This window comes from Amblyomma americanum, chromosome 3 (genome assembly GCF_052857255.1).
Source record: "Amblyomma americanum isolate KBUSLIRL-KWMA chromosome 3, ASM5285725v1, whole genome shotgun sequence".
NCBI lineage: Eukaryota > Metazoa > Arthropoda > Arachnida > Ixodida > Ixodidae > Amblyomma > Amblyomma americanum.
This window is the reverse complement of record NC_135499.1, coordinates 188523010-188548148: the sequence shown is the minus strand read 5'-3', so window position 1 is coordinate 188548148 and position 25139 is coordinate 188523010. Positions and strand designations below refer to the sequence as shown.

Sequence of the window (25139 nt, the reverse complement as noted above, 5' to 3'; positions counted from 1 at the left end):
ACGCCACACGAAGCGCTTATCTTAGCAGAACAGCGGCCCGAAGACTGACGCGCTTTCAAGTGCGGTCGATTGCAGCGCCGCCGCAACTTTCTACCACTCAAGGCATGCTCCGGCGGAGGCGGTCGCGCCACTAGGTATGTTCTAGTTCACTGTATCATGGCTTGACTTGTCCATGTGACTTGTCTAACGCTAGCGATGCTAGCGCACCTTGACGGCGGTTGCCGACAGTTCAAAAACCGTTTCCACTGTTTCCCATTTCATAAGAAGCGGCAGTGGCGAGGTGGTACCGCTGCGGTGATAGGCTGCCGCGTCCCTTTCGCTCCGTTTGTGTTTGTGGTGCACCGAGTTGAGTCCCTTTACCTGAAACGCTTCGGCGACCCCAGGCTGAAGCACAATGCCCCGGGAAATGATCATGCTGCAGCTTGGCCAATGTGGCAATCAGAGTACGGTGGCTGCGTCTGCATTTGTGTTTTGATCTGTGTTTGAAGCTTGCTGGTCGTTTGTGGCGGGAACGGCGTCTGCTCGAAACAATCTCTTCTTTGCAAATGAGTTGCTTTTAAAGTTCAGCTTCATTTCTTTGCTAGTAATGAAACGCGTACTTTCACGAAACGCGTGTTCAGATCTTTACTTTGGCATAATGAAACTGCTGCCGATTACATTTGAGACTTTGTTTTCAGTTGGCTTCGAATTCTGGAAGAAGCTTTGTGCTGAGCATGGCATCAACCCCGGTATGGCCTCGGTCCTTCACTTGCTTCTTAGTTGCTTTGCGGAAGTCTAACAGTAACTTTCATGCTTTTAGAGGGAGTCCTCGAAAACTTCGCGACTGACGGAATTGACCGGAAAGACGTCTTCTTTTACCAGGTCTGCGCATTTTGCCCACGCAGTTGCTTTGCCTGATGTATCCACCCTAAACGCCACGCGTGTGTCTCCCCTCAGGCGGACGATCAGCATTACATCCCTCGTGCAGTGCTTCTAGATCTTGAACCACGGGTCATCAACACCATAATGAACTCGCCATACGCAAAGCTCTACAACCAGGAGAACGTCTACCTGTCGCAGTCTGGAGGCGGCGCTGGCAACAACTGGGCTGTTGGCTACTCGCAGGTACGAAAACCTTGAGTCTGCAGTTGTTGCTGTGCTCGACTCTAATGTAGATCATTATTAGCTAGTGGGCCAATAAGGCTCCTAATTGTTAACTCTAGTGTACCATCTAATTAAGAGAGGTTTATGCAACACTGAATTTAGCTTTCTGTGATCTGTACATTAATGCAAACTTCTAACTTTCTTCCTCTTAATACTTCTGTATGATTTGCCTGAAAGCGTGTGTTATATGACACGAGAGAGTATTGTGGGTAAGGTTTTTGTGCCTATGTTTTCAAGGAGATACTTCTTTCCTAAACCCAGGGAGAGCGCCTGCATGAAGATGTTTTTGACATCATTGATAGAGAAGCCGATGGCAGTGACTCCCTGGAGGGCTTCGTGCTGTGCCACTCAATTGCTGGTGGAACTGGCTCTGGCATGGGCTCATACATCCTCGAGCACCTTAATGATAGGTACATCTGATATGTGTTATAGTTACCAGTGTATTTGCTAGCAAAAGAAAAACAAAGCTTGTGTTTAGTTAGGAAGAAATGCATTTTGCAGCATGCCTTATTTTGTTAAATTTCCTCACAACGTTTTACTATTCTTGAAATTAAACAGCACTGCATATTTAGATGAATACATACAAAGACAGTATGGGTACTATTACTATCAACAAATATCTAGATATTTGCAAGTTTAGCATTGGAAGTGTAACTAAAATGAATTGCATATTCACAATTGTCTAAGTTCTTTTATCTCATCCCTCTGCCACTCTGCCAGGTACAAAAACATCGAGGTTGTACTATTCATAGACCTCAGTGATCACCTAACATCCCATTTTTGTTTGTGTGTGTGTGCTTATGCATTTATGCATGCCTGGTGGCTTGGTACGCAGAAAGTGATGCCAGATAGGCAGTTTGGTCATCTTTATTTTATAGCATAACCTGTGATGAGTATGTTCAACTAAAAAGGGTATTTGTGGGATGATGATAGGTGAGCAGGATTCCCAGCACATGTAATAGCATTCGCATGTTCATAGTCATCTGTTGTAAAGTCATCGCACTTTTAGCAATGACCTTGTAAAATTTTTCATGGCTTTGTCTGTCAGGGAATGTAGTGCTGCATAAATACACTGTTCTTGATGTGCCTGTGTGCCTTTTTGCATTCCAGGTTTCCGAAAAAACTAATCCAGACATACTCCGTGTTTCCGAATCAAGATGAAATGAGTGATGTGGTGGTTCAGCCATACAACTCCCTTCTCACGCTACACAGACTGACACAAAACGCTGACTCAGTGGTGGTTCTCGACAATGCGGCTCTTAACCAGATTGCTGTTGACCGGCTGCACATTGAGAACCCATCGTTTGCCCACATTAACTCATTGGTGGGTGTCTGTTCCCTTTATTACTTGTTCAATTTGTTACAGGAGCAGCTGCCTGCATCTTCAGTTTGCAGAGTTGTACATAATTTGCTTTTATTGTTCAAATTACAGGTGTCAACAATCATGTCTGTGAGCACAACCACACTTCGCTATCCCAGCTACATGAATAACAACCTCATTGGACTGGTGGCTCCACTTATCCCAACTCCAAAACTGCACTTCCTGATGACAGGTTACACACCATTGACCACTGACCATGAGGTAAGCGCTGCGTCTCCAGCAGTATCTGGTTGGCAAGCTAGTTAGCCAGGCCATGTAGCCCAGTGGTTGTAGTCTTGGTAAATTGCCCTGGAGGATGTCATTTTCAGTGCATGCCATTTGGCATTAGGAGCAAACTGTGGTGAGAAAAGCTTATGGTGGAGACATTTCTTTCCTACGTGAATTTGATGCCACATAGTTGACAAGTATGGAAACGGGAAATGAAGAACGGAACATTTCTTTCAACATTTGGCCATTTGCCTTTTTTACATCATGAACACATGCTTGCTGCAGCGTTGACCAGGAAAACATGATCACAACTATTGTAATTTGTTGAAACATGCGGCTTCGGAACTTGACACACATGCCAAGCTCATTTCCTGTGTGCCAGAAGAACACACAGCAAAAAGCCATCCAGCAGGAAGCTATCACTGCAGCAGGATAACATTGGGAACTGCACCAGTTGAAGTTTATGCATCCCCAGGAGTTATTATTTAATGGTCCCACCGAAGATAGGAGCAAGGTTTTTGCTTCTTATTTCACAACCTCATATTGGGTGACCATAGTCCAGATCCATTCAGATTTTACAGCTACCAACTGAGCCTGTCTCTTTGCCGCTGTTGAGTCAGCTTTTTTCCTTTTCACTTGCACGTTTACACAATGACCAGCTTATTTTCTCATAAGAATGCTAATCTAATCATAATATTCTCAGTTGTTTGGAATCCGTATCAGCAAGTATACTGGGATAAAATTGAATCTGTCCAGAAGAAGTCAAATCGTTATCTATTGTCGCTATGACAAAGAATTTTCGCCTTCATCTAATCTTAGCGCATTGTCTCTAACTCCACTTTCAACACGCCGGTACATCGAGTGCCTCAAATATATTTACACGATCATTAACTCACCGCTCCTTATGGCAGCGAACACCCATGTTATCTTTTCTGCTGCATTATCTACTAGTTGCCACCACTGTTTAAACATTTCTCCACTTTACGCACGGACTGACATGTACAAATTCAGGTTCTTCCCACGTACCATCGAGTGCTGGAACTCCCTGCCTGGTGAAATTCGTTTTCGTTTCTATTTTGTTTCTATTCGTTTCTATTTCCGCAATATTTGTCTGCCATTGAATTTCACTGACACCTTGCTTTGTTCATATTATATTGTATTTTGTTTGTACTTTTTATGTATGCACACTTGCATTTATGAACATATCTACTCTTTTCATGTATTCTATATCCCCACTCCTGCAATAGCCCCTGGCGGGCTGCAGTATTTGCAAATAAATAAATGTTGTTCATTTTGTTTACATAACAGGTGTGCTGCTTTGGCTTAGCAATGATATGTGGGTAGGAGGGCTGGCAGAGCAGCTGTGTTGGCTTGAGTTGTGGGCAGAAGAGAATTACAAACATCAAAGATAGGAATGTCAGCCTGTAAAGAATAGACAGAAACGAAATCAAATTTCTGCTTTCAATTTATCAAAACCAGCGCTTGACGACATGGACAGAAAGGTGAGACACTCACACAGCTTTTTGTTCATGTCGTCAAGCGCTGGTTTTGTTAAATGCATAACCAACCAGCCACTTCGTTAAACTTCGCATTCTGCTTTCAAGTATACCTTCTGCTGGGCATGCCACCATTTTTCAGTTGACTATCGCCAGGCAGCACAGAACTGGCTCCAGTAGGTTTATTCTTGAAACACTTGATGGTATCATGGCTAATTGCATAACATCGCCTATATTTTCAGTTGAGTTAAGCTCAAGAAAGTTTGGTTGTCCATGTAAAAATGATCATCGGTTGCATGGTTCTGTTGTTTTGGTAGCTTTGTGGGCAGTTCTTGTTCGTAAAGAAACCTGTGGCTTGGCTGTAGGCACCCAGTGTGCGGAAGACAACGGTGCTGGATGTGATGAGGCGGCTGCTGCAACCCAAGAACATGATGGTCTCTATTGCACATGACCGTTCGGCCAGCCACTGCTACATCAGCATCCTTAACATTATCCAAGGTGAAGTGGATCCAACTCAGGTAAGCCTTCCCAAGTCGGAGTGACTGTTTTTAACACCTGCTACTGCTGCTCACAGTTTCTGTTGTGAGTATTAGCTTGAGCTTCATCCTGTGGGAGTTTAAAAAGAAAGGAGGCTGAGATTTTGTAAACTTCCTTTAAAACGAATCTGAAGGAACAAGAAAATCTGTTTGTCTTATCGGAAGTTCATCTTGACAGAAGCGCCCACAAAAATGATATGTGAGCGTGCTGTGCATGTCCAAACATATGCTGCAAGAAAACAATTAGTAAAGTGACATTGCAGTTAGAGAATAATTGCAAGTGGAGCATATACCTAAAGGTACACTGGCGTGTCGCGAAGGCATCATTCAGTGATGGGCACCTAGCAACAAGAAGTGTTCGTACAGGCAATTCGAGTTTGCGACTCCCTTCCAGAGACCTCTCTCTCCGAACGAGAGTTGGCGGGGGAGGAGAGGTGCACTCGCATGCCCTCTCCCCATTCAGCTCGCACGTGACGGTGTGAGCGAAAGAAGTAGGGACCATAATGAAATGTAATGTGGATTTGAAAGGCCTAGAAAGCTGTATTGCACTAACGATGAATACCAGCGGTGCCTGTGTATGTGCCCATGCTTGAAGTGGCGGCAAGTAGCTAGCCACCCGAGCCGTCTCCAGACCCAGGAGCATGCGCGTGACGAAGGGCGCTACTGAAAGTCAGTCTCTTCGTTCTGGATGCCTTGACATGTTTGTCTCACCATATAACATGCTGTACCTTTACTACCACATGTGGAGAACAGGCCGAAGACACATGCAGGTCACCTAGCTAGTGACTCTTAGTGAGAGTGCGTAATCATAGGAGTGAAAAAAATATTTTACGATGTTGTTGATTGCCTCTGTGAAAAATTTCATGACAGACACATGAGCATCTTGTCATATATAGGAAAAAAAAGAACAGCACATGCAGCAGAATGTGCAATACGGCCGCCGAAGCATGAATATTTGAACATTGATGCCAAGAACAGGTGCATGCGCAAACGGCTGCTGTGTACTGTGGCTTGAGTTTCCCGGCCGAGCAAGAACTCAGATATTAACATCACATGATATGGTGTGGTACCCTGCAACGCTGCTAATTGGTTGAGGAGTTCTGTGACATGAACCAGAACAGCAGCTTGGGCTTGTTGATTTTCCATCCTCGTTGTGTGTGCTTCTCTTCTCGTGTGTTGTCAACATTCTGCGCTGTTAACATCAGGATGTGACATGAGGTGACATCACAAGAAATCTGTCCATGAGCAACTGCACCAAAAGGGTCGCTGGCGACTTCTTTGGGGCTCCCCTTCCATTATGGATCAGCTTGATTATGTCGTGCAACCTCTGTGACTCACCAGTGTGAACATTCCTCAAGTTTCTACAATTCCGCGAAAAATCGTGAAATTAAGTTTTTTTTGAGGAATTGTGTGTTAGCAGCCATGTGGTCATTCTTTATACAACTCAACGGATGCATTGACGTCACGTGAAAGGCAACACTTCAGATGCACGCACCACTATCTAGAGAAGCAAAGCCCCCAATAGATTAATGCACGCAGTCTCCCATGCAGCAGCAGCCCAGTCGCCACCATACCGCTGCTATTTGGTGTTTCGAGCTGCCCAGTCCTGCGCGCGCTTGCCCTTCTTTGTTTTCCCTACAACACACTTCTCAGCAACCCATACCGCAACCTTTCCACAACCATAGCCATCTTACCTTCCCCTTTGCACTTGATCAAGCTTACTGAAAAGCTGGCTTCTGCTATTGGCTCGCAAGTCTGGTGGCAAAGGTTGCTTAGCTAACTTGACCAGCTCGGAGAAAAAAAAAATTCTTTGATATCTCCCAAGAAATATCGTAGATTCTCTGTTCGCAGCCCACGGAATTTAAAATTTTCCGCCGAAAGAAATTGGGGGCCTTATGCCAGTGTGCATGTGAGGGCATGAAAGTAAGTCACGTTATCTTAGTTGAGTCAGCAGTGGTCTAGTTTTCTTTCACTATCTCTTTTAATGCAAAAGCATTTCTTGCCTCATGAGTAACGTGGACAGGGACTCATGAACTGCCAATCATCCAGTAACAATGTAATTATGATTTTAATTACTAATAATGCTTGAATGGAAAGTTGAAATCACTAAATTAATAAATAAAATAATTAATTAAACAGTAAGGCATTTAATTCCACTAATTACTCCAAGTAATTCACGGAATTTGTGAATTTATAGTAATGCCCCCAGAATACAACAAACAATTAAAATAACAATGAAATTGATGTATCATTAATCAATAGAACTAATTAATTAGCAATAATGCATTAGTATTGGTTAATGGTTAACACCTTAATTAATGCAATGATAATACATTAACTAATTGATTTAGTTTATCAATCAACTCCCTAATTAAATAATTGCAAGAAGTGAATTATTACATTATGAAGTAACAGTGGAGGCAACAGATCTCGAAAAGGTTTTGCATTTCCGCACGTAAGGACGCTTAAGTGCACCTTTAATTTTTTTTTTTTTTGCTGTTTCTCTCTCTCTCATAGCATCTGCAATTTGATTTTTTTTTAGTTCCTGACATGATCTTTGAGGCTTTAAGCACTCTGAAGGCCCCCAGCTGCGTAGCCATGTGGCTCTCTTTTATTTTGCTTTGTCCACAGCATAGCTGAGAGCAACTCTACTAGCAGGTGCACCATGTGCCTTTCCGTCCACTGCAGGCTATGGCAGTGCGCCACCGGTTGACCCTCTTTACACCATGAATGAGCCTATGCAGTGCGTGCCTGCATGCCTCTTGTCCACCAGAAGCAATGCGTGGCATGTGGCGCACGCACAGTACTGAGATCTGGCATCTCTGTGCCACGCGCAGGCAGGAGCAATAAAGGTAGCCTGCCCTCTCAGCATCAGCAAGAAAGCTTCTCCGCGAAGAAGTGCCACAAGTTAGCTTCCGTACAACTTCGTGCAGTTATCCGCGGAAGCTATCATGTGGGGGTGCGCTTTCTTACATGGAAGCGTTTCATATATTTTTCCTTTGCTCGACACTGCCACGCAGACATCCCGTGAGTGCCGTTGCGTGGGATCATGACGGTTCGTGGTCGTAGCGAAAGTTCATCTTAACCGAAGCAAGCGCAAAACAGTTCATATTAAGGCAGTTTTTTTTACATTGGTTGGTTTATGGTTTAACAGGTTTAATGTGCCAAAGCAACTCGGGCTATGAGGAACACCTTAGTGGAGGAGGACTTTGGATAATTTCGACCACATTGCGTTCTTTAACGTGCACTGACATCACATGCTATGGGTCTTTAGCATTTCGTCTTCATCAGAATGCGACTGCTGCGGCCAGGATCAATTTTTTTACATGGAATATTTTGGAGAACCAACCAAATTGTCTTGTATTGGTCATCTTCTCGAAGGTTTTATCTTAACAGACTTTATCTAAATAGGTTTCTACTGCATTTTCAATAATATATGAACTTCTAGGCTGCCTCAGCAGCCCAGTTTTAATAAGAGGTAAAGAGATAAGTTTTCACAGAAGTTCCATCTTGTTGCACTTCAAGTTGTGACCGTTCGCTATCACAGTCTTCAGAATATACTGTCACTACGGTTTCTAAAGGCAGGAGGGCACAGTAGCACATTCTGTCATGCTGCTACATTTGGTACAGTTGTTGGTCATGGAAAGTGCTGCTTGCAGATGTGCAGAAGCTGTCCGTAATATGAGGTGTCACTTTTGCTCAGAAAATATTTGATTTGAGTGTGTGCAGGCCTTCAAACTTTGGGAAAGATTCTGTGCCGACTTTGAGTGAATTCTGGTGCATGCAGGTGCACAAGAGCCTGCAGAGGATCCGTGAGCGCAAACTAGTGCAATTCATCCCTTGGGGACCGGCCAGTATCCAGGTGGCACTGTCTCGCAAGTCGCCTTATGTCCAAACACAGCACCGGGTCAGCGGCCTCATGCTTGCCAACCACACGGGCATCACCTCGGTATGCGCACGTCTTGCTGAGTACAGTTGTAGCTGACTAAGGAACCATTGCATTTTTTAACTAACAATAAAATAGAGAAAGTGCATTCATAATAGAGATTTGCATTTTCTTGGTTTGTTGTTGTATTTTTACAATTAGTTGAATGAAATTATCAAAAATGCAATGCACATTGTGCGAGGCTTCGATTCATCGTTCATGAATTGATTGCAGCACCCTTCCTTGTGTTATTGTGGATGCTTATCAGTGTGAAGGCATGAGCAGAAATGTAAATTTGCTGCATGATGGGAAATAGACCATTCCTTCAGCACCACCATTTGCAGCAAAAGCAGATGGCAATTGATGATGAACTACGCACAAGTTAAATTTTTCAGTGTATCAGCTGTTAAGTTGCAGTGTTATGAATAGCTACACAGCCAACAAAATAATGGTGCATTGGGCACTCGCTGTTCTTTTCTAACACTGTGTTTACTCTATTGTCTTGTTTTTTTTTTAATTCGGAGCTTTTGATAGTTCTTGTTATGACTGATGCTTCTGATTTCTGAGCTGTATGAAGACAAGTGTTCTATGGAATGAAACCAAACAGAAATTCAGAAGGGTTTTCAGTTTTGCAAAATGGGTTTGCTCTTTGTGTAAAAATTAATATGTGCATCTACAGAATTTTCTTTGTTTTGCATAAAGCTCTTTTACGAAATAGTATTGACTATTAAACTACACACCGTGTGAAGGGAAAGTTAACTTTGCGCCTACAGAATGTGAAATTCAGTCTGAGGAGATTAGTTTTGACAAGTGTTGGCGGTAATGCTTTACAAGCAGTGGCGTTACCCGTAATGCGTTCCTTTTTCCGGTAACTTAGTAATGTACTCATTACCATTTCGGAACTGTAACAGGTAATTTACATTAACATTTTTCGGTAACGTGAGGTGTCACATTTCTAGTTACCTTTAATTCCAATTGTCCCCCCTCCACCTCCTTTTTTAGAAAAAAAAGAAGAGCAGAGCACCTAAAGTGACGTCGGAAATAAACAAAATGTATGGGCGCTCTCAACGACCCTCGTTGCGGCTGGCTCGCATGCATTCCAGAAAACACCTGCCCTTGACTACGCACTCAACTAAAAAAAGGAAAGACAGAATAGAATATGCATAAAGCACGAAACACATGACGAACACGCATTCACACATTTGCCTTCAGCTAACACCCCTTCTTAAACCACTCACACAAACAACTCTCTAAAGAGTGGAAGCATACCGAGCATTTTGGAACATCACATTTTTCAGAATTACTGTAAATATATTGAGAGTTCAGCAATGCTTTCTTTGTGAAGTCAGAATTGTTGATTAAGTGTCATCTTGTGTTTAATTTCACATTCAGAAAATGGCTTCACCATATGCCACAGAGTTAGAAGCCATCACATACAACTCTACAGGCAACTTTAGGCCACTATAACATTGCTGAGCTCCTGCACATTTGTGCAAAGTATCTTGTTAAATCAGGATTTCGGGAAAAACCGTTGTTTGGGATAGAAGTTTTATGCGAAATATGAGCTTTATAAAATTGTTATTGTGAGTTTTTGCAGCGAAGACGCACTGATTAAAATTTATAGCCATGGAATAACAGCAAAGTAACTTGTGGTACTTTTTTTAAGTAACGGCAAAAGTAACGCGTTACTTTTTTATGTAGCTAACGTAGGGTGGTAACACAATCCTTTATTTTTGGCGTAATGAGTAACGTATGTAGTTACTTTTTTTCGGTAATGCCTACAACACTGGTCTTGACAGTGTGAGGAAAAAAAGAGCGTTTGGTACTATCGCTTTACTACATTTCAATCAATACATACCGCTCCTGTTACACAGTTGAAGAATAAGCATTGTTGTTGCTCTGAAAAGGCTTTTCAGTTGTATAGTTGAAATTTTCTTCCTTGTTTCAAAATTAGCTTCTCATTGTTCCCCTATTGAGTACCAAAAATCTCAACTTTTTTCTATTGAACGGGCAGTGGCAGGTCAAGTTCACTGTTGTATTGATTCCAGATGCTTCTTCAGGAAAAAGAGCATGTGTGTCATTTTCTGTGTTTGCCTAGAAGTATCTACCAGAAGCAGTTGGCCCACTAGTCTCAAATTCACTGCTGGTCGAATCACTGCCATGCCATTCTCACAGTGGACAGTTTAGACATAATACTAAATGTTTATTGCTTGCGCAGCAGTTGGTAAGTTTTATTACAGTCTAGGATGTTAGAGCTTAAGGATGGCAAATTATCATGTAATATAGGCCTCTGACAGGTTCTGGGGATCTAAAATGGTGCTAGTCTTTACATTCCTTTTGGTGTAGCTCCCTGGCTGAGGGGTGTACCTCTTTAGCTAGTGCTGCATTCTTATGTTTGTAGGAGCAGCGTGCACCAGTCAAACGATTCAGAACTTTATTTCACGAGAGCATTATTTTTTTGTTAGTACTTATTAGACATATATACACGATATCATATAACAAAAACAGTGCGCCAAAAAGGGGGCACAGATCAGAAAACGACAGTCACAAGTGCCGACTAATAACTGAAGATTTATTGCAGTGCTCACAATATGTGCAGGATATCGTCTGACTACCATTATCGCACCTTGCCTTGTCCATAGTGCTTTCAAGGACCTGTAGCTTGGACACAGCTGTAGTGCACTGTTCTCTTCTATATGTATTGTTATAATTACATGGTGCTAGCAAAATACTGCCACCCATTTTACTAAGGAAAAACAGCTAACGTGTATTTCGCTCATTACTTTCTTGTACAAGTTATAGACAACATGGGAGTGCAAGGCAGGGATCCTGTGAAAGTACCACAAGCAGGTTCCCTGCAGACCTATGCACTGGTTCAGAGAGGGCGTGAAACAGTATGCTGGTACTTCATCCCACATCAACTAGATTTGCTGAGAAGTTTCATGTGGTCCATTCTCATTCTGCTTGAGTGATGAACCGTTTACTACTTAGTTGATGTGTGCCTTGCTAGACTGAAGTTTACTTTACTGCAATCACTTCCCACTCTCTCTCTGCATATGCTTTCTGGATACCGGCTCATGGACGTCCACAATAAGCGAGCTTCTTACACCAATGCTTTCTCCAACAGTGGACAAGCATTGCAGCGTTTATTGATTTTTTCCTAGCTTAGCTGTTGTTGCGTCCCTTTGTCCCACAGGTTCTTGCCTTTGACAGCCTCTTTTTGCATGCAGCTGTTCCAGCGCACCTTGCAGCAATTTGACAAACTGCGGAAAAGGGAGGCCTTTCTGGAACAGTTCCGTAAAGAGCCCATGTTCCAGGACAATCTTGACGGGCTGGACAATTCCCGAGACATTGTCCAAAGCCTAGTCGACGAATATGTAGCAGCCACCAAGGCAGACTACCTCACCTGGGCCACACGCCAGGTACTTGCACCTCTGTAAATTTCACCAATGAAACTACTGGCACAGAGCAGATGATCAGTGCTGTGCTGCAAGAGAAAGAAATGACCAAAAGAGGAGCCTTTAGTTTACCAATCCGCCTTTTCTCCAAGATGTGGTGCCCTCTGGGGGGTACGTAAAACTTTGTCTTCTACCCAGAAAACTGTATGAAAAGAAACTCATGTGGAAGGCGCAAGTGCGATCCGCATCCATCAGGCACCGACTACGCATGTTAAGTAGCAGGTGTGTGCTTTACAGCTGTTACCGCCTAGAAGTAAAAGCTGGAAGTTTGTTTTCAACCAGCACATGAGAGGGCACAGAAGGAGAGGTGCACATGTGCAGGGCAGCCATGCGAGACAGGTGAAGCAAATTCATGTGTATAATTATGTAAGAGAATGCTAAAGCAGCGGAGAATAACTGCAAGCGTGTACACCCTTAGTCAGAAGTCTTGAGGCCACATGTTGTACTGAGCCATGTAGAGAAGCACTTGTGGCACCCTTCAAGGTCTAAAGCAAGGAGAACCCTCATCCTCACCTTTCAAGAGACCATTTGGTCTTTTGGTTTGCCATAAGTGTTCCACTGTATGGCTCAAAGGCAGAACGTGTGGCCCAAACACTTTCTATCAAGGCTATGCCTGTTTCTTTCTCCACCCTTTTCGCTCCCTTCATGGCTTCCCTCTGGGTAATGACTAAGGGTACACCCAGATTGAAACTCATAACGATTTTCTTCTGGTCATAACCTCTTCGTTCAGGGTGCACAACTACATGTATTTTACTTCACTAAAGAAAGTAATTTATCATTTATCCAGTTACGAGAGCAAAGCCATATGTCATAACAGTTGCCGTTTATATTTGACCACTGGCCCCACTGTTTTCTGCTAGTCTAGAGTGGCTGAAGCTAAGTAGGACAAAGGTTTGTATCTTTGGCAGGAAAAAGGACGAAGAAAAACTACTGTTTGTTTTGTGCCTGCTGAATTGTGCTTCAAGTTTATGCTGACAATCCCTGCATAAGTTGCGGGCTGCCAAAAGAGGTTGCTTTAGGTTTTGCAGCAGGCACATAGCCAGGCTTTTCCTTGGAGGGTGCCCAAGGTAATTTCTCGTACAAGAACAGAGGGGAGGCTCATGCTCAACGAGAGCGCTTCCAGGAATGTTGAGGCGGAGTGCTGTGAAGGCTTGATTTTGGGAGCGGAGGGGGTTGGGGGGGGGTGGCATGTAGCCCTCCCCTTTCCTTGGTTAAATGCCTGTTTTGCAGCATGCTAGCAATAAAGTTTGTTTGATTTGAGCCACGAATCTGGTCTCTGTCCCTAGTTTGAGGCATAAAGGTCACTTCCTGATGCCCTGCGACTAGTAAACATTAGTTAAAGTATGCATACCTGATGCAAAAAAGACACATGCTCCGTACAGAAATCAGCTGTTCCTGTTCACCTTAATTTCAACATTCAAGATTCACTGTCTTGAAGCACCTCTGCACATGGCCAAAAAGCAAGAAAATATGGAATAATAATTGCTCTGTAGCCTAAAGACAGAGTCTTTAAGGTTATTTAGTGCCCTTGTTTTTTATTTATTATTATTAATTTTTTTTCCAGTCTTCCATGGCATCTAAATGAGGGAGGCAAGCACCTGACCAAAAACTGGTTGTCTGGTTGCCACTTGCATCTGTGAACTTTGTAAACACTGCTGTTAGACTTGCTGCTCAATTTCTGGTCACAACCTGTGTTACATTATGTTGATGGAATACGCACACACATGCTGTCTTGGACAGTTCAAGTACGCTCTATAAATCTCAATTTCTGTACAGTGTCCTAATGGGCAACATTATAGCACAGTTCTGCGCTGTCAACAGCATTCGCCATTTTTTGTCCGTGTTAGTTACGTTTGTGTATTGATTTTCTTGCATGTTGCTTTAAGTGTGAAAACAAGAACAATGTGTGTTAAGAATGTTTGTGCCAAATGTTAACATTGTAATCTCTTGTAAAATATCTGTGGGGAGTACTTTGGCTTTCACCTAAGATGTAAAAAATTGAAGAATGCAACATGCTAGGTGCTAAGTAATGCCGAATGAGTAACATTATGCTTTACTCTTGCATTTTGGCATTGTAATTTTAGTTTAGTATGATAGAAAATATATGATCTAAGCAGAGACTCTGGAACCATTTTTTTTTTGAATGGGGAAACGGTTTCAAATTTTTTAGTTATCTGTTTATTAATTTCACATTTAATTTAAATATTTCTCCAGTTCATTTACTTTTTGTTTATATTTTTAGATTTCACTGTACCAAAGTGTATTTGTTAATGCATATAAAACTTAAATTTAAATGGGCAGCTTTATAAGGATGTATACACGAGGAGTGATCGACTGCATTAAAAATGTTTGCACATAGTCTGTTTCAATTCTGCTAAGCATGCTCATGAACAGGGGTCAGTCAATCAACGACTTCTGTTTGAACATGATTTTTTTTAGGTTACTGAAATTAACGTTATGACTGTCTATAAAGCTAACTGGCTCAGCCCCACTGTTCTTGGCATTAATAATGCTCTCTAGAATTGAAGCGTTTGTCAGAAACCTAAGTGCAAGCAGTTGGAGACCGGAGGGATGTTCCCCCTATGGAGAAATGTGTGTGTGGGGGGGTGAACTGCTCCCCCCCCCCACCCCCCAATTATTTTTGAGACCCTGGATCGAAGCCAGACAGTTTAAAAAATTTAAGGAACATTGACGACTGCTCATTGGAGTGCTTTTTTAAGAGTGCCTTTTTCTGTCTCCAAGGGTGATTATTTTTTAACCCACCACCCTGCAGGTTGTTCTATCTAGCAGACACCTCCGTAGCTGTGGAACGAAAAAACGACAGTGAAATCAAAAGCAAAGATGCAATAGAGAGGCGACCATTTTGAAAGTGAAGATGTAAAGCCGGAATGTAGGACCAGTACTGCTAATGCAGATTAGTCACATCACATTGTATGCTCGCCCATCAATTTTTTCCATCTTCTTGAAACACAAACTCGATCATGCGAAGGGAATGGAGCCTCACTCTGCTGTTTCGACTAGGAGAAGCGGAGTTGGCTGCATCTGGTTGAAGACTGTGCTTTCTTTTTGTGCAGTAGAGGTTACAGAATTCTTTTCCCTAAGCACTGAAACTGCCAGTGCCATCATTTGCAGCCATATAAGGATGTACTAGTGCACTGCTTCTAGGGATACACATTTTAAGTTCAGGTCAGCAGCTGTCTCCAGCAGTAAAGTTTTTCACTTGTTCGGGATTTCTTACACGGGGCTGCATACCAGCATAGATGGCCTGCATAGGTGTTTCACATAGTAAGGTGTGCTTGCATAAGAATTAAATTCATGATGTATTTCTAGGAATCATCTCTTACAGACTGAAAAACTTCACATTTATTTTCTGATGGTTGTTTCATCAATAGATACGAAATTAACATAGATAGCTGAAACTGAATACTCAGTTTTATTGGGAAAGAAGCAGTGTAGTGAAACCTCGAGAGCAATGCATTTACCTAGAAATATTTTTGTCCACTTTAAGAGAAACATAAGAATTCAACCACAGCCATGAAGCCTGTGGTGTGTCACTTAATATTGAATTCAGGCTTGCATGGATTTGCATCAGGGAATCTACTTGGTATTTATTTTGGTCTGCATACATTTTTGCTTGCACACTTTCAGCTCTTTAAGTGGTATAAGAGTTCTTCTAATTGATCGGTTAACCAGCATGTAATGCTTTGCGCATAAGATGACTGTCACCAACATTCTATTGGTTTTTGCTGCAAAAAAATGTATAATTTAATATAATACCTTGCTTATGACATACTGAGGACATTATATACAGATTATTTACTCAGTCTAGGCTTAGCAAGAAGGAAAATGTATGATACTAGTTCTACTACAACCTGTCAGTGTTCTGTTATGCGATTGCAATAGCCTTGTCCGATTACAGGCTGTCATTGCACTTTTGTCTTCAGTCCAACTTAAAGGGACTATGCAATGAATGAAATGTCGCTTGTAAATGTTTTCAATGCTTAGCAATGATGCTAAGAAGCATTCACACCAAGTATGAGTCTTCGGAACTGAGCCGGCAATTTATTCTGAATTTTTAAAAACCGTGTCTTTTAAAATTCACAGGCCGATTGGTATGCTCGTAGTGACCGATTTTGAAACTAAAATCGTGAAAAAGACGTCGCTATACCCATGACGTCCCCAGGCCACCACACGCTGTCATTCGCTGGAGCCACGGCAGCCACGACGTCACGGGCACACTTCCGGTAGCCGTGAAAATCGTCTGCTCATGCCGCCGTGCGACTCTCTTGGGCAAGCGCAAGCCAGAGCATTGCCTTCACGCGTATTGTTTCAATTTTTTCTGCCGCCTCCTTCTGTCGGGAGTTCCGGAGCCACTCGCAGTGGCTCGCCGAGTCGCTACTGTCGTCGTTGCCGTTCAGCCGGTATGGCGTGAACGCATAGGGCTCGATGCCCATCGCGGCCGTAAGAGCGAGCAGTCGCGCCTCAAGGTCCGGGTCCATTACTGCTAACTACAACAGACGACAAGCAAAGAAACCCGACGCATGCCGCAATCACGCCGCCGACGCTGGGTTGCTAGGAGCGACAACCGGAAGTTGCAAATTGCAAAAGGAACGTCAGCGGATGACGTATTCATGGGCGGGGCCCAGTCCCAGAGCTGTTTTCTTTATTTTTGTCTGGTGCCCCGCGTGTACTAGTTGAGGGGGGAGAGGAGGAGCATAATTTTTAATTGTCTATATCTTCCTTGTTATTGACGCTACCTCAAAAATTCTTGCGTTGGGGTGACGAGTGACGAAATGCCTATCCCTCATCGGCTTTACGTAATCTCAATTATTCTATTGCATAGTCCCTTTAAGTTTGAGCTGACTAACAGCAATGTCATGTCTCCATCGCATATTTTATTTTCTGGGCTGAAATGGCTGTTTTTAATAGCTTTTGCACAGCATATATAACAGATTTTTGTCTTCTGCAGTGCCATCAGGTGCATTTAAGTAGAATTGCACTTTTAATTTGTACAGTTACATATCCACTAATTTAGTGTTAAATGTACACTTTGTGCTTATAGTGCAATTTTTGGTTCAAGTGCAACGTTGAATAAAATGTAACAGATCGAGCAAGAAAAGAGTTTTTTTTTTCTGGGTCCATTTGCTGCATGATATTTGTAAAAAACTTATTTTCTCCAACATTGTTATGAGGTAAGCTTTATTTGGTGTGCGAGGCCTCGTACGTGAATTCCAGGCACTTGAATTTTTGGATGAAGTGACAGCAGTAACTATCAGAACCACAGTATGCCTTCTATTCATGGCCGTCGCCACGGCTGTAGAAATAGCAGACCTACATCTTTCTACTGGCCTCGCCAAGAAATTACCTTCCATGCACCATAACCAGCAATTTGAGAGCTGTGCGCCTTAGTCTTTACTACTAGGACACAGTACTGCTCTGCATATCACTGATAGCCAAGCTCCTGGGTGTGCAGGACTCTGGCCTCCATTCCCATCCTTCATTGGCTCTCTTCCCGCCTCAACGCCAAAAGCAACAAGTCAGATAGCCTTGGCAAGACTATCAATGAGTCTCATCATCGAGTCATCATGAATGTTACTGCTTTCAATTATTCCAGAGATATCATAATCAGCCGCTGCGTCCTCCTCGCCAATGCACAATCCCCTTTTCAAACCCAAAAAGGGCCACAGAAAGGGGTGTTTGAGCTTGGTTTTAAAATGCTTGCACTATGTCGAGTACAGGCCACGGAGCGTCCATGCCGCATTAGGGACCTCGAAAGTGAGGGGGAAATTTACAGTGCATTTTTAAAAATTGCCCACGTTCGCACCTCACGGCGACGCGCGGTGCCGGGCTTTCGCACGAAAACCTGGCATACGACGTCACGTCATGCAAGTGACGTCATCAGCCGGTGGTAGTCGTTGGTTCAGACGTCACGCGCGGCCACTACGCGCGCGCCCGCAGCCGGCAGAGGTAGGGTGCTTGGATGCCCGCTCGCCTCCGCTTTCAGGGTGGCGACACCCTTCGTACTACCCTGCGCCGCCGTTTCCCCCATGCAGCGGCATGTTGGGTCCCACGCGTCAGTTGCGTGCAGTGCGCTGTGCATCTGACACGGTTTCTGTGCGGTCACGTGGCGACTTTATTAATACTTCTGATCAGGAAATAGACTGTACATTCTTGTTTCACTCGTGACCAGTAGTGTTTTGGCAGTTTTGGGCGTATTTTATGCATGATGCACTCGCTTCGACTACACGATAATCGAAAGGTTATGACAGACTGCTGTGTTTTTAAGTCAACGGCAGCACTTTTAAAAAGAGAGAAGTCATTTGGTTTTCCTTGATAGTGATAATATGGACTATATTAGGGTCACCGAATTCCATAGAATTATGCTGCCTTTGTTGTTTTGAACGTAAAGACTGTTCACAAAGCCCCAAGTTTCTCTTGTATACAACGAGCGCCGAGCATGTAAGACCTGCCAAATATAATATTTTTGCACGGTCAACATCCACTTTTCCAACATTCTCTGAAGTGCCTTTGTCTTGTTGCTGCACCGTTTGTGAAAAACTCCACGTAATAATGTCAAATTTACCTTCCAAGTAATCTGTCGCCTCACTGCTCTGGAGTGAGAAGCTGAGAACACATCTGAAAACAAATGGTCATATTTTCTCAACTGCTTTCCTTAGTGGCTTGTACAGCAACAAAGCAATTCAAATGGTTGCGTTTCCCTTTGGATGGTATTGACTACACGTAGACTGAGATGACATCTTCCTAATTCGTAGTGACTAAGTCGCTTTATTCGAGGACAAATTTTACTAAACAATTTCTTTTTCCTTTCAAAACATGAAGAAAAATCATCAAAAGCGACTGATGCACAAAGAGGCCTCACAAAATCAGCCCCTACTAACTATTTATTTTCAATCCCATTGTCACTGCCAGGGTAAATTAAGAAAGGAGCCGGAGCAGCACAGGAAAAAATTGAAAATTGGTTTTTGAGGAAAGGAAATGGGGCAGTAATTGTCTCACATATCTGCCATAAGCGAAGGGAGGAAGGTGGGAGTAAAAGAAGAGAGAAAGAGGTGCCGTAGTGTAGGCCTCCCCAATAATTTCGACCACCTGGGGATGTTTAACATTCACTGACATCGCACAGCACACAAAAGCACACAAAGAAGTTTCGTCTCCATCGAGGAGGAGGAGGAATAAACATTTTATTGAAATAGCAGACTGAGGTTCTTGCGGGTGAAGCCCCTATTCCAGGGCCCCACTGGCTCTTGCGGCTCGTTCGGCTTGGTCCAAGGTTGCCTGCTGGCTTCCCAGGTCCTGCTGGGTGAGTCGCGCCTGCCATGACCTTTCAAGTTTGTTGCGTGTGACAAGGGGTAAGTTTCCCTCTGCTGGTCTTTGTTTGCAATGCCAAGAGATGTGTTTGAGGGTTGGTTGTGTCGCCGCACCAAGGACAGCAGTCATCGTATTGGGACGGGTGTATTTTGCTGAGTGTGTGTATGTTGGAATATTTGTTGGTTTGTAGGTGTCTCCAGTCCCTGGATTGCCAGCGTGTGAGTTTAGGGTGGGGTGGCGCCACTGTCTGCCTGGCGCGTCTTTGGCTGTCGAGGATATCTTGCGTCAGCGTAGGTGTGAGGTATTCCTCCCGGGTCGATGTGTCCACGGCTCAGAAAATTAGTCCTTGAGCCAGGCAGTCTGCCCGTTCGTTTCCCTGTACACCTTCGTGAGTGGGGAACCATGTGATGATGTGATCTTCTCGAATGTCGGTTCCTAGTATGCCTAGGACACTCCGAGGGAGGACGCCCCTGAGAAACAGTCGGCAAGCTTCTTGCGAATCCGTGAGAACACGTGCAGATTGCCTCTTGCCCTCTGCCGCTCGTATGGCTAGTGCTATGGCTGCCGCTTCGGCCACGACCGTGCTCTTGGTGCGGATCGTAGCCGACGTGATTGCTTGGTTCCCTCTAGTGACGATTGCAGCAACTGCTCTCAGCCTCAAGGGGTAGGGAGTTGCGTCTGTGCAGTGAGTGTTTGGGTCATTGCGTAACCGTTCCGAGTTCCACCGCTCTCGCTCGTCTGCGGCCGGCGTTAAACATGGGGTGCATGTTCTTGGGTATCGGGTCCACATTTATGCGTTCCCTGTCTTGTCTGGGTATTTGGTGCGTCTCCTCCTCACAGAATTGGGGTGCCAAGGGGTAGTGAAGTCTCTGTAGTAAAGCTCTACCTTGGGTTGTCGAGTTGAGTCTCTCCCTCTGCGCGATCAAGACTGCTGCGGCGTGTTCATCGTATGTATTGTAAATACCCAGACTCTCCAGATGCTCTGTGCCAGTGCAGTCAGAGAGGCCCAGTGCCCAGTGAGTACGTTGGCCTGCTCTGCTTCACATCTGCGTGAAATCTGGTATGGCAAAGCATACATAATGCGGCTGATGACGAAGGCTTGTACCAGTCTCCTAGTGTTGTCCTCCTTCATGCCGTCCTTACTGCGGGCGATTCTTCTTATAAGTCTCGATACACTCCTGGCCGTGTGTTTGAGTTTGTTTAGCGTTGACAATACTCTGCCCGTCTCCTGAATTGGCATGCCTAGCACCCTGAGCTCCTGCACTTGTTTGACCTGGCTTCCGTTGATCTCTAGATTGAGGATGGGGGAGCGCGTCTGCTGGGTGTTTTTAGGTCTAATTTGTATAAATTCCGATTTTTCCGATGGGCATCTCATGCCTGCCCTCCTCGCGTGTTCGTCAGTTGTGTTGATTGCTCTTTGTAGAGTGTCTTGTTTGTGCCCGTAGGACCCCTTGGTATCCCCAAAGGGTGACGTCGTCCGCGTAGATGGCTACTCTAAGTTCGGGGTCTTCCTCCAACGCCAGAGCCAATTTCCTTATCCCTATGTTGAAAAGTAGTGGGGCGAGTATAGAGGCCTGTGAAGTGCCCTTGTTGGCTGTGTGAATCTTGTCCGATCTTAGGTGGCCCAGCCCTATGGACGCCGTTCTGTCTTTGAGAAAACTGCACGTAACTGTAGGTCCTCTCCCCACAGCCTACCTCTTGTAGGCCGGTGAGTATCGTGTCATGTGATATGTTGTCAAAGGCCTTCTGCAGGTCCAAGGTAAGCAGGAATGCTTCTGGGTGGTGGGTTGAGAACCTCGCCCCGAAGGAGGAGGAAGACGTCGTGCGTGGAAACCCCATGTCGGAAACCGTACATCAAATTTGGTAGGAGTTCGTTCACTAACCGAGAGTGCTCGGTTAGTGTACTCGTGAGCGACTCTATCGACCCTTTGGTTGCCTTCTATCTCGGTGTGTCCCGGTATCCAGAAAATGGTGTGTCTAATGTGATCTTTGGGTAGGCCTGCGCGGAGGAGGATTTGGAGCGCTTTATGGCCTATTCTGCCGTTAATGTAATTACGGCATGCCTCTTTCGAATCTGTGAGGATTGTTAAGGACTTATTCGCGCGATAACCCTCCGCGGCCGCTAGAGCAACAGCCATTTCCTCTCCCTCGGTTACCGTGCAGTCCCGTGCCGACGCGCAAGTGATCTCCTTATAGTCTGAGCCTATTGCTGTCGCGACGACTTTTTGCTCCGTTGTTCCCCGTCTCCGGGGGTACATCGCGGCGTCCGTGTAGACGGTGTTCGCCTTGACTGCCAAGTATTTTTCTACATATTTCGCTCGGGAATTTCGCCTAGCTGCGTCTAAATATGGATCCATATTTTTGGGGAGCGAGCCTATTTTGATGGTGCTGCGGAAATTATCAGGCAGACTCGCTGTTCTCTGCCCTGCTCAAAGCGTTGCTTGATGCCCCCAGTCTTATGAGGAGCGCTCTGCCAGTGGTCGTCTGCTGGAGTCTGTCTCCTTGTGACTAGTTGCGCTTCTTTGAGTTCCTCGAACGAGTTGTGAAGTCCGAGGGCCAGCAGCTTCTCCGTTGATGTGGTGGCTGGCAGGTGGAGAGCTGTCTTGTAGGCTTTCCTCACGATGGCGTCAGCCCGAAATGCACCGGCTATTTGGCTTTGCTCGTGACAGCGCGCGCCGAAAAAATTGCCAATCGCAGGTCAAACCAGACGGCCTGACCAACAGTTAATCCCAAAGTATGAGAGGTAAGGCATGCGAAACGCTTGTTTTCCAGAACAATTTCTGCTTGGGGCGGAACAATAATGCACAACGTATCTTTGCATCCTCATAATTATTTAAATTGGCAGCCATAAAACGCACCTTCTCGCATTGATTTCATGGCGAACGAAAAGCTGCCTGAATGGCAGTCTTTGGCCAATATGCAACTGCAGCTCGCAATAAGTAATCCTGATTGTTGGAATTGAAATGTAAAGTATCCGGGTGAAGAGGTTGCACAGGAATATGCTACGCAAGTTGTAAGAAAGCTATTGTGAAGGAACACAGCGCAAAACAAACGCTACAGAAGAGAACCAAAACGCATAAGGCGCCGACTTTATCGGCAGGTTAGCTGCGAAAGATAGTATACTTTAGAGTAACTGCCTCTGATTCACTGTTAGTTTTAAACTATCTCTGGTACCACTCTGCCAAGGTAGAACACCAAATTTCCTGAATTCCTCGCGGCGGCTGCAGTTTTCTCTTCGAAACGGCGTGCCGCCGCATTGCGCTCAATGCAACTGAACGGGAGAGTGGACCCAACATGCCCCCGCCGGGGGCGATGTCTCCGCCCTGAGAGCGACGCTTACCCATCGAGACACCCTAGGCGAAGGTAGGGGAGGGTCTGAGTGGTTTCGGATCCCTCGTCAATACTGGCAGGGTTTGCACTTGACCAATTATCGGCGCCGCAGTTCGGAAAGAGCAGACGGCGGCTGCAGGGCATGTGGCGGCTCTTTTTAGCCGCACTTCAAGGGGCGCCTTCCCTCGCAAGGGCAGGCGCGAGGCAAACGCCTTCCGAAAGGAAGCGCCAACGAGGTCTACAGCGACCCAAGCTACGCGCGTGAGCCTCATGCAGGCAGAAGATCGTTGACCCGCTATCCCCAACTCCACGATGTGCATAGATATGCTCTGGGCCATTTTGCATATGGTCTGAACCTTTTACGGTGACCGTCCGGGACATAACCGAGATGTTACGGCTGCATGCATGGATCAGTTTACTGGCTTATCAGTTTAGTCAGGAGAGAAAAACACGGTTCTTCGCAGAGCCAATGATGAGGGAGGGGAAAAAAAAGGATTGAATTCCGCGCATGACGCGACTTCCGGATGAAGCGCAGCCGATGCCGGCAGCCAGTGCTTTCCGTCTAGCCGTGAGCCACTTCACGACCAAGCCTCTTCAAACCCGTATCCTCTGCTGATTGAACCAACATGGCCCTTGCATGCGTCTGTGTTTGAGTGCGCGCACAAGACAGAGACGAAAGGTAGTTCCATACATCGGAACACTGGAAATATCCGCCTCTTCCAAACAGCAGCGTGAAGCAAGGAACAAAATCGCGCCGGGAAAAAGGTCAGCCGCACCAAAGTGCCTCGATTCGCTAGCGCGCCTCAGATTAAAAACAAGGCTACAGGCGCACTGAAAAGCACACTGTGATGCCACTGGGGTCGAAGATTAATTGCTGACTCGACGTTACGCGAGGAAGAAAAGAAGGTTGACTGAAGCAGAAATGCGCACGAGCTATATGGCAAGGAAACCGCGAGGCCTTCCTTATCTACGTCACGTGACTGCTGGCGCCGCAATGCGGACGGCGCGAGCGGGGGCAGCGCGGACGTCAGCGGAAGCGCTTGAGTCGAGTCACAAAACTCCGAGGAAATGACTACACTCCCATGTTCTCTCTCTTTCCTCCGCTCGCAGCAAAGCGGCACAGGACGATGCGTTTTGTTTAACCACGTGTTATTCGAAAGAATTCGTAATTAGGAAAGTGACTTAATAATGAGAACAGTCATTGATCCATTCCCTCCAGAATATCTAACTGTCTCGATCTGACCCAACGCATATAGGCATTTTTATGGACGCCGCCGCGGTGGCTCGGTGGTTATGGCGGTCAGCTGCTGATCTGAATGACGCGGGTTCGATCCCGGCCGCGGCGGTCGAATTTCGATGGAGGCGAAATTCCAGAGGCCCGTGTACTGCGCGATGTCAGTGCACGTTAAAAGCATTGCCAGGTGGTCGAAATTATCCGGAGCCCTCCACTACGGCGTCCCTCATAGCCTGAGTCGCTTTGGGACGTTGAACCCCCATAAAACAAACAAACCAAGGATGACCGTACTGTCGTTCTGCGGTAGAATGTGGGCACTTCATTGTGACAGCCCCCGCGGTGGCTGAGTGGTTATGGCGCTCGGCTGCTGGCCCGAAAGACGCGGGTTCGATCCCGGCCGCGGCGGTCGAATTTCGATGGAGGTGAAATTCTAGAGGCCCGTGTGCTGTGCGATGCCAGTGCACGTTAAAGAACCCCAGGTGGTCGAAATTTCCGGAGCCCTTCACTACGGCGTCTCTCATAGCCTGAGTTGCTTTCGGACGTTAAACCCCCATAAACCAAACTTCATTGTGATTCACATCTTCGCACAAATCGGAGGATGCCGAGCCTAACACAAGATCTTCTGCAGCTGGTTTTGTTTGTTGATGTTTTCGTCGTCTGGCTCTAGCTCACGAACTAGTGGCAAGCCCGGGCGTTTTGCTTCAGTTTGCCGAGACTGGAAGTTAAAAAATGCATTTTATGCTTAAAATAAACGATTGTACTAAATTAATTTACACATGCACGAATGCGCGGGAAAATGTAGAAACGTGCCAATTCTTTTAACCCTGCGCAAACAAATTCTGATGAAAAAGCACCCTCTCTTATTTAAATATGTCTGAATGAATCTTAAACATAATTACAAATACAAGGAGGTGCAACCATTCACCAATATATATAGATATGGACATACATATTGCCCCTATAGGTCGTGTGTAACCGAGATAAAGGGAAAACATGTGCCCATATGCGTAGTATGATGTTGCAGACAAGCATGTTTTATCAATACTTCAAAGAGCGCGTTGCGATATGCGTGTGGAGATAAGTAAGCACATGCTGACAACAGC

The 25139-nt window shown here is 45.1% G+C and overlaps 1 protein-coding gene across 1 annotated transcript; it reads left to right on the top strand.

Annotated features, from left to right (window-relative positions):
- The first annotated feature begins 260 nt into the window (after window positions 1-260).
- LOC144125674 (tubulin gamma-1 chain-like) lies at window positions 261-14504 on the top strand. Its single transcript, XM_077659265.1, has 11 exons — window positions 261-443; window positions 678-728; window positions 800-861; window positions 937-1104; window positions 1405-1553; window positions 2254-2467; window positions 2576-2725; window positions 4593-4745; window positions 8551-8712; window positions 11919-12110; window positions 13711-14504. The coding sequence occupies exons 1-11, from the start codon at window positions 395-397 to the stop codon at window positions 13729-13731; spliced, it is 1371 nt and encodes a 456-aa protein (XP_077515391.1). The 5' UTR covers window positions 261-394; the 3' UTR covers window positions 13732-14504.
- Window positions 14505-25139: the final 10635 nt, after the last annotated feature.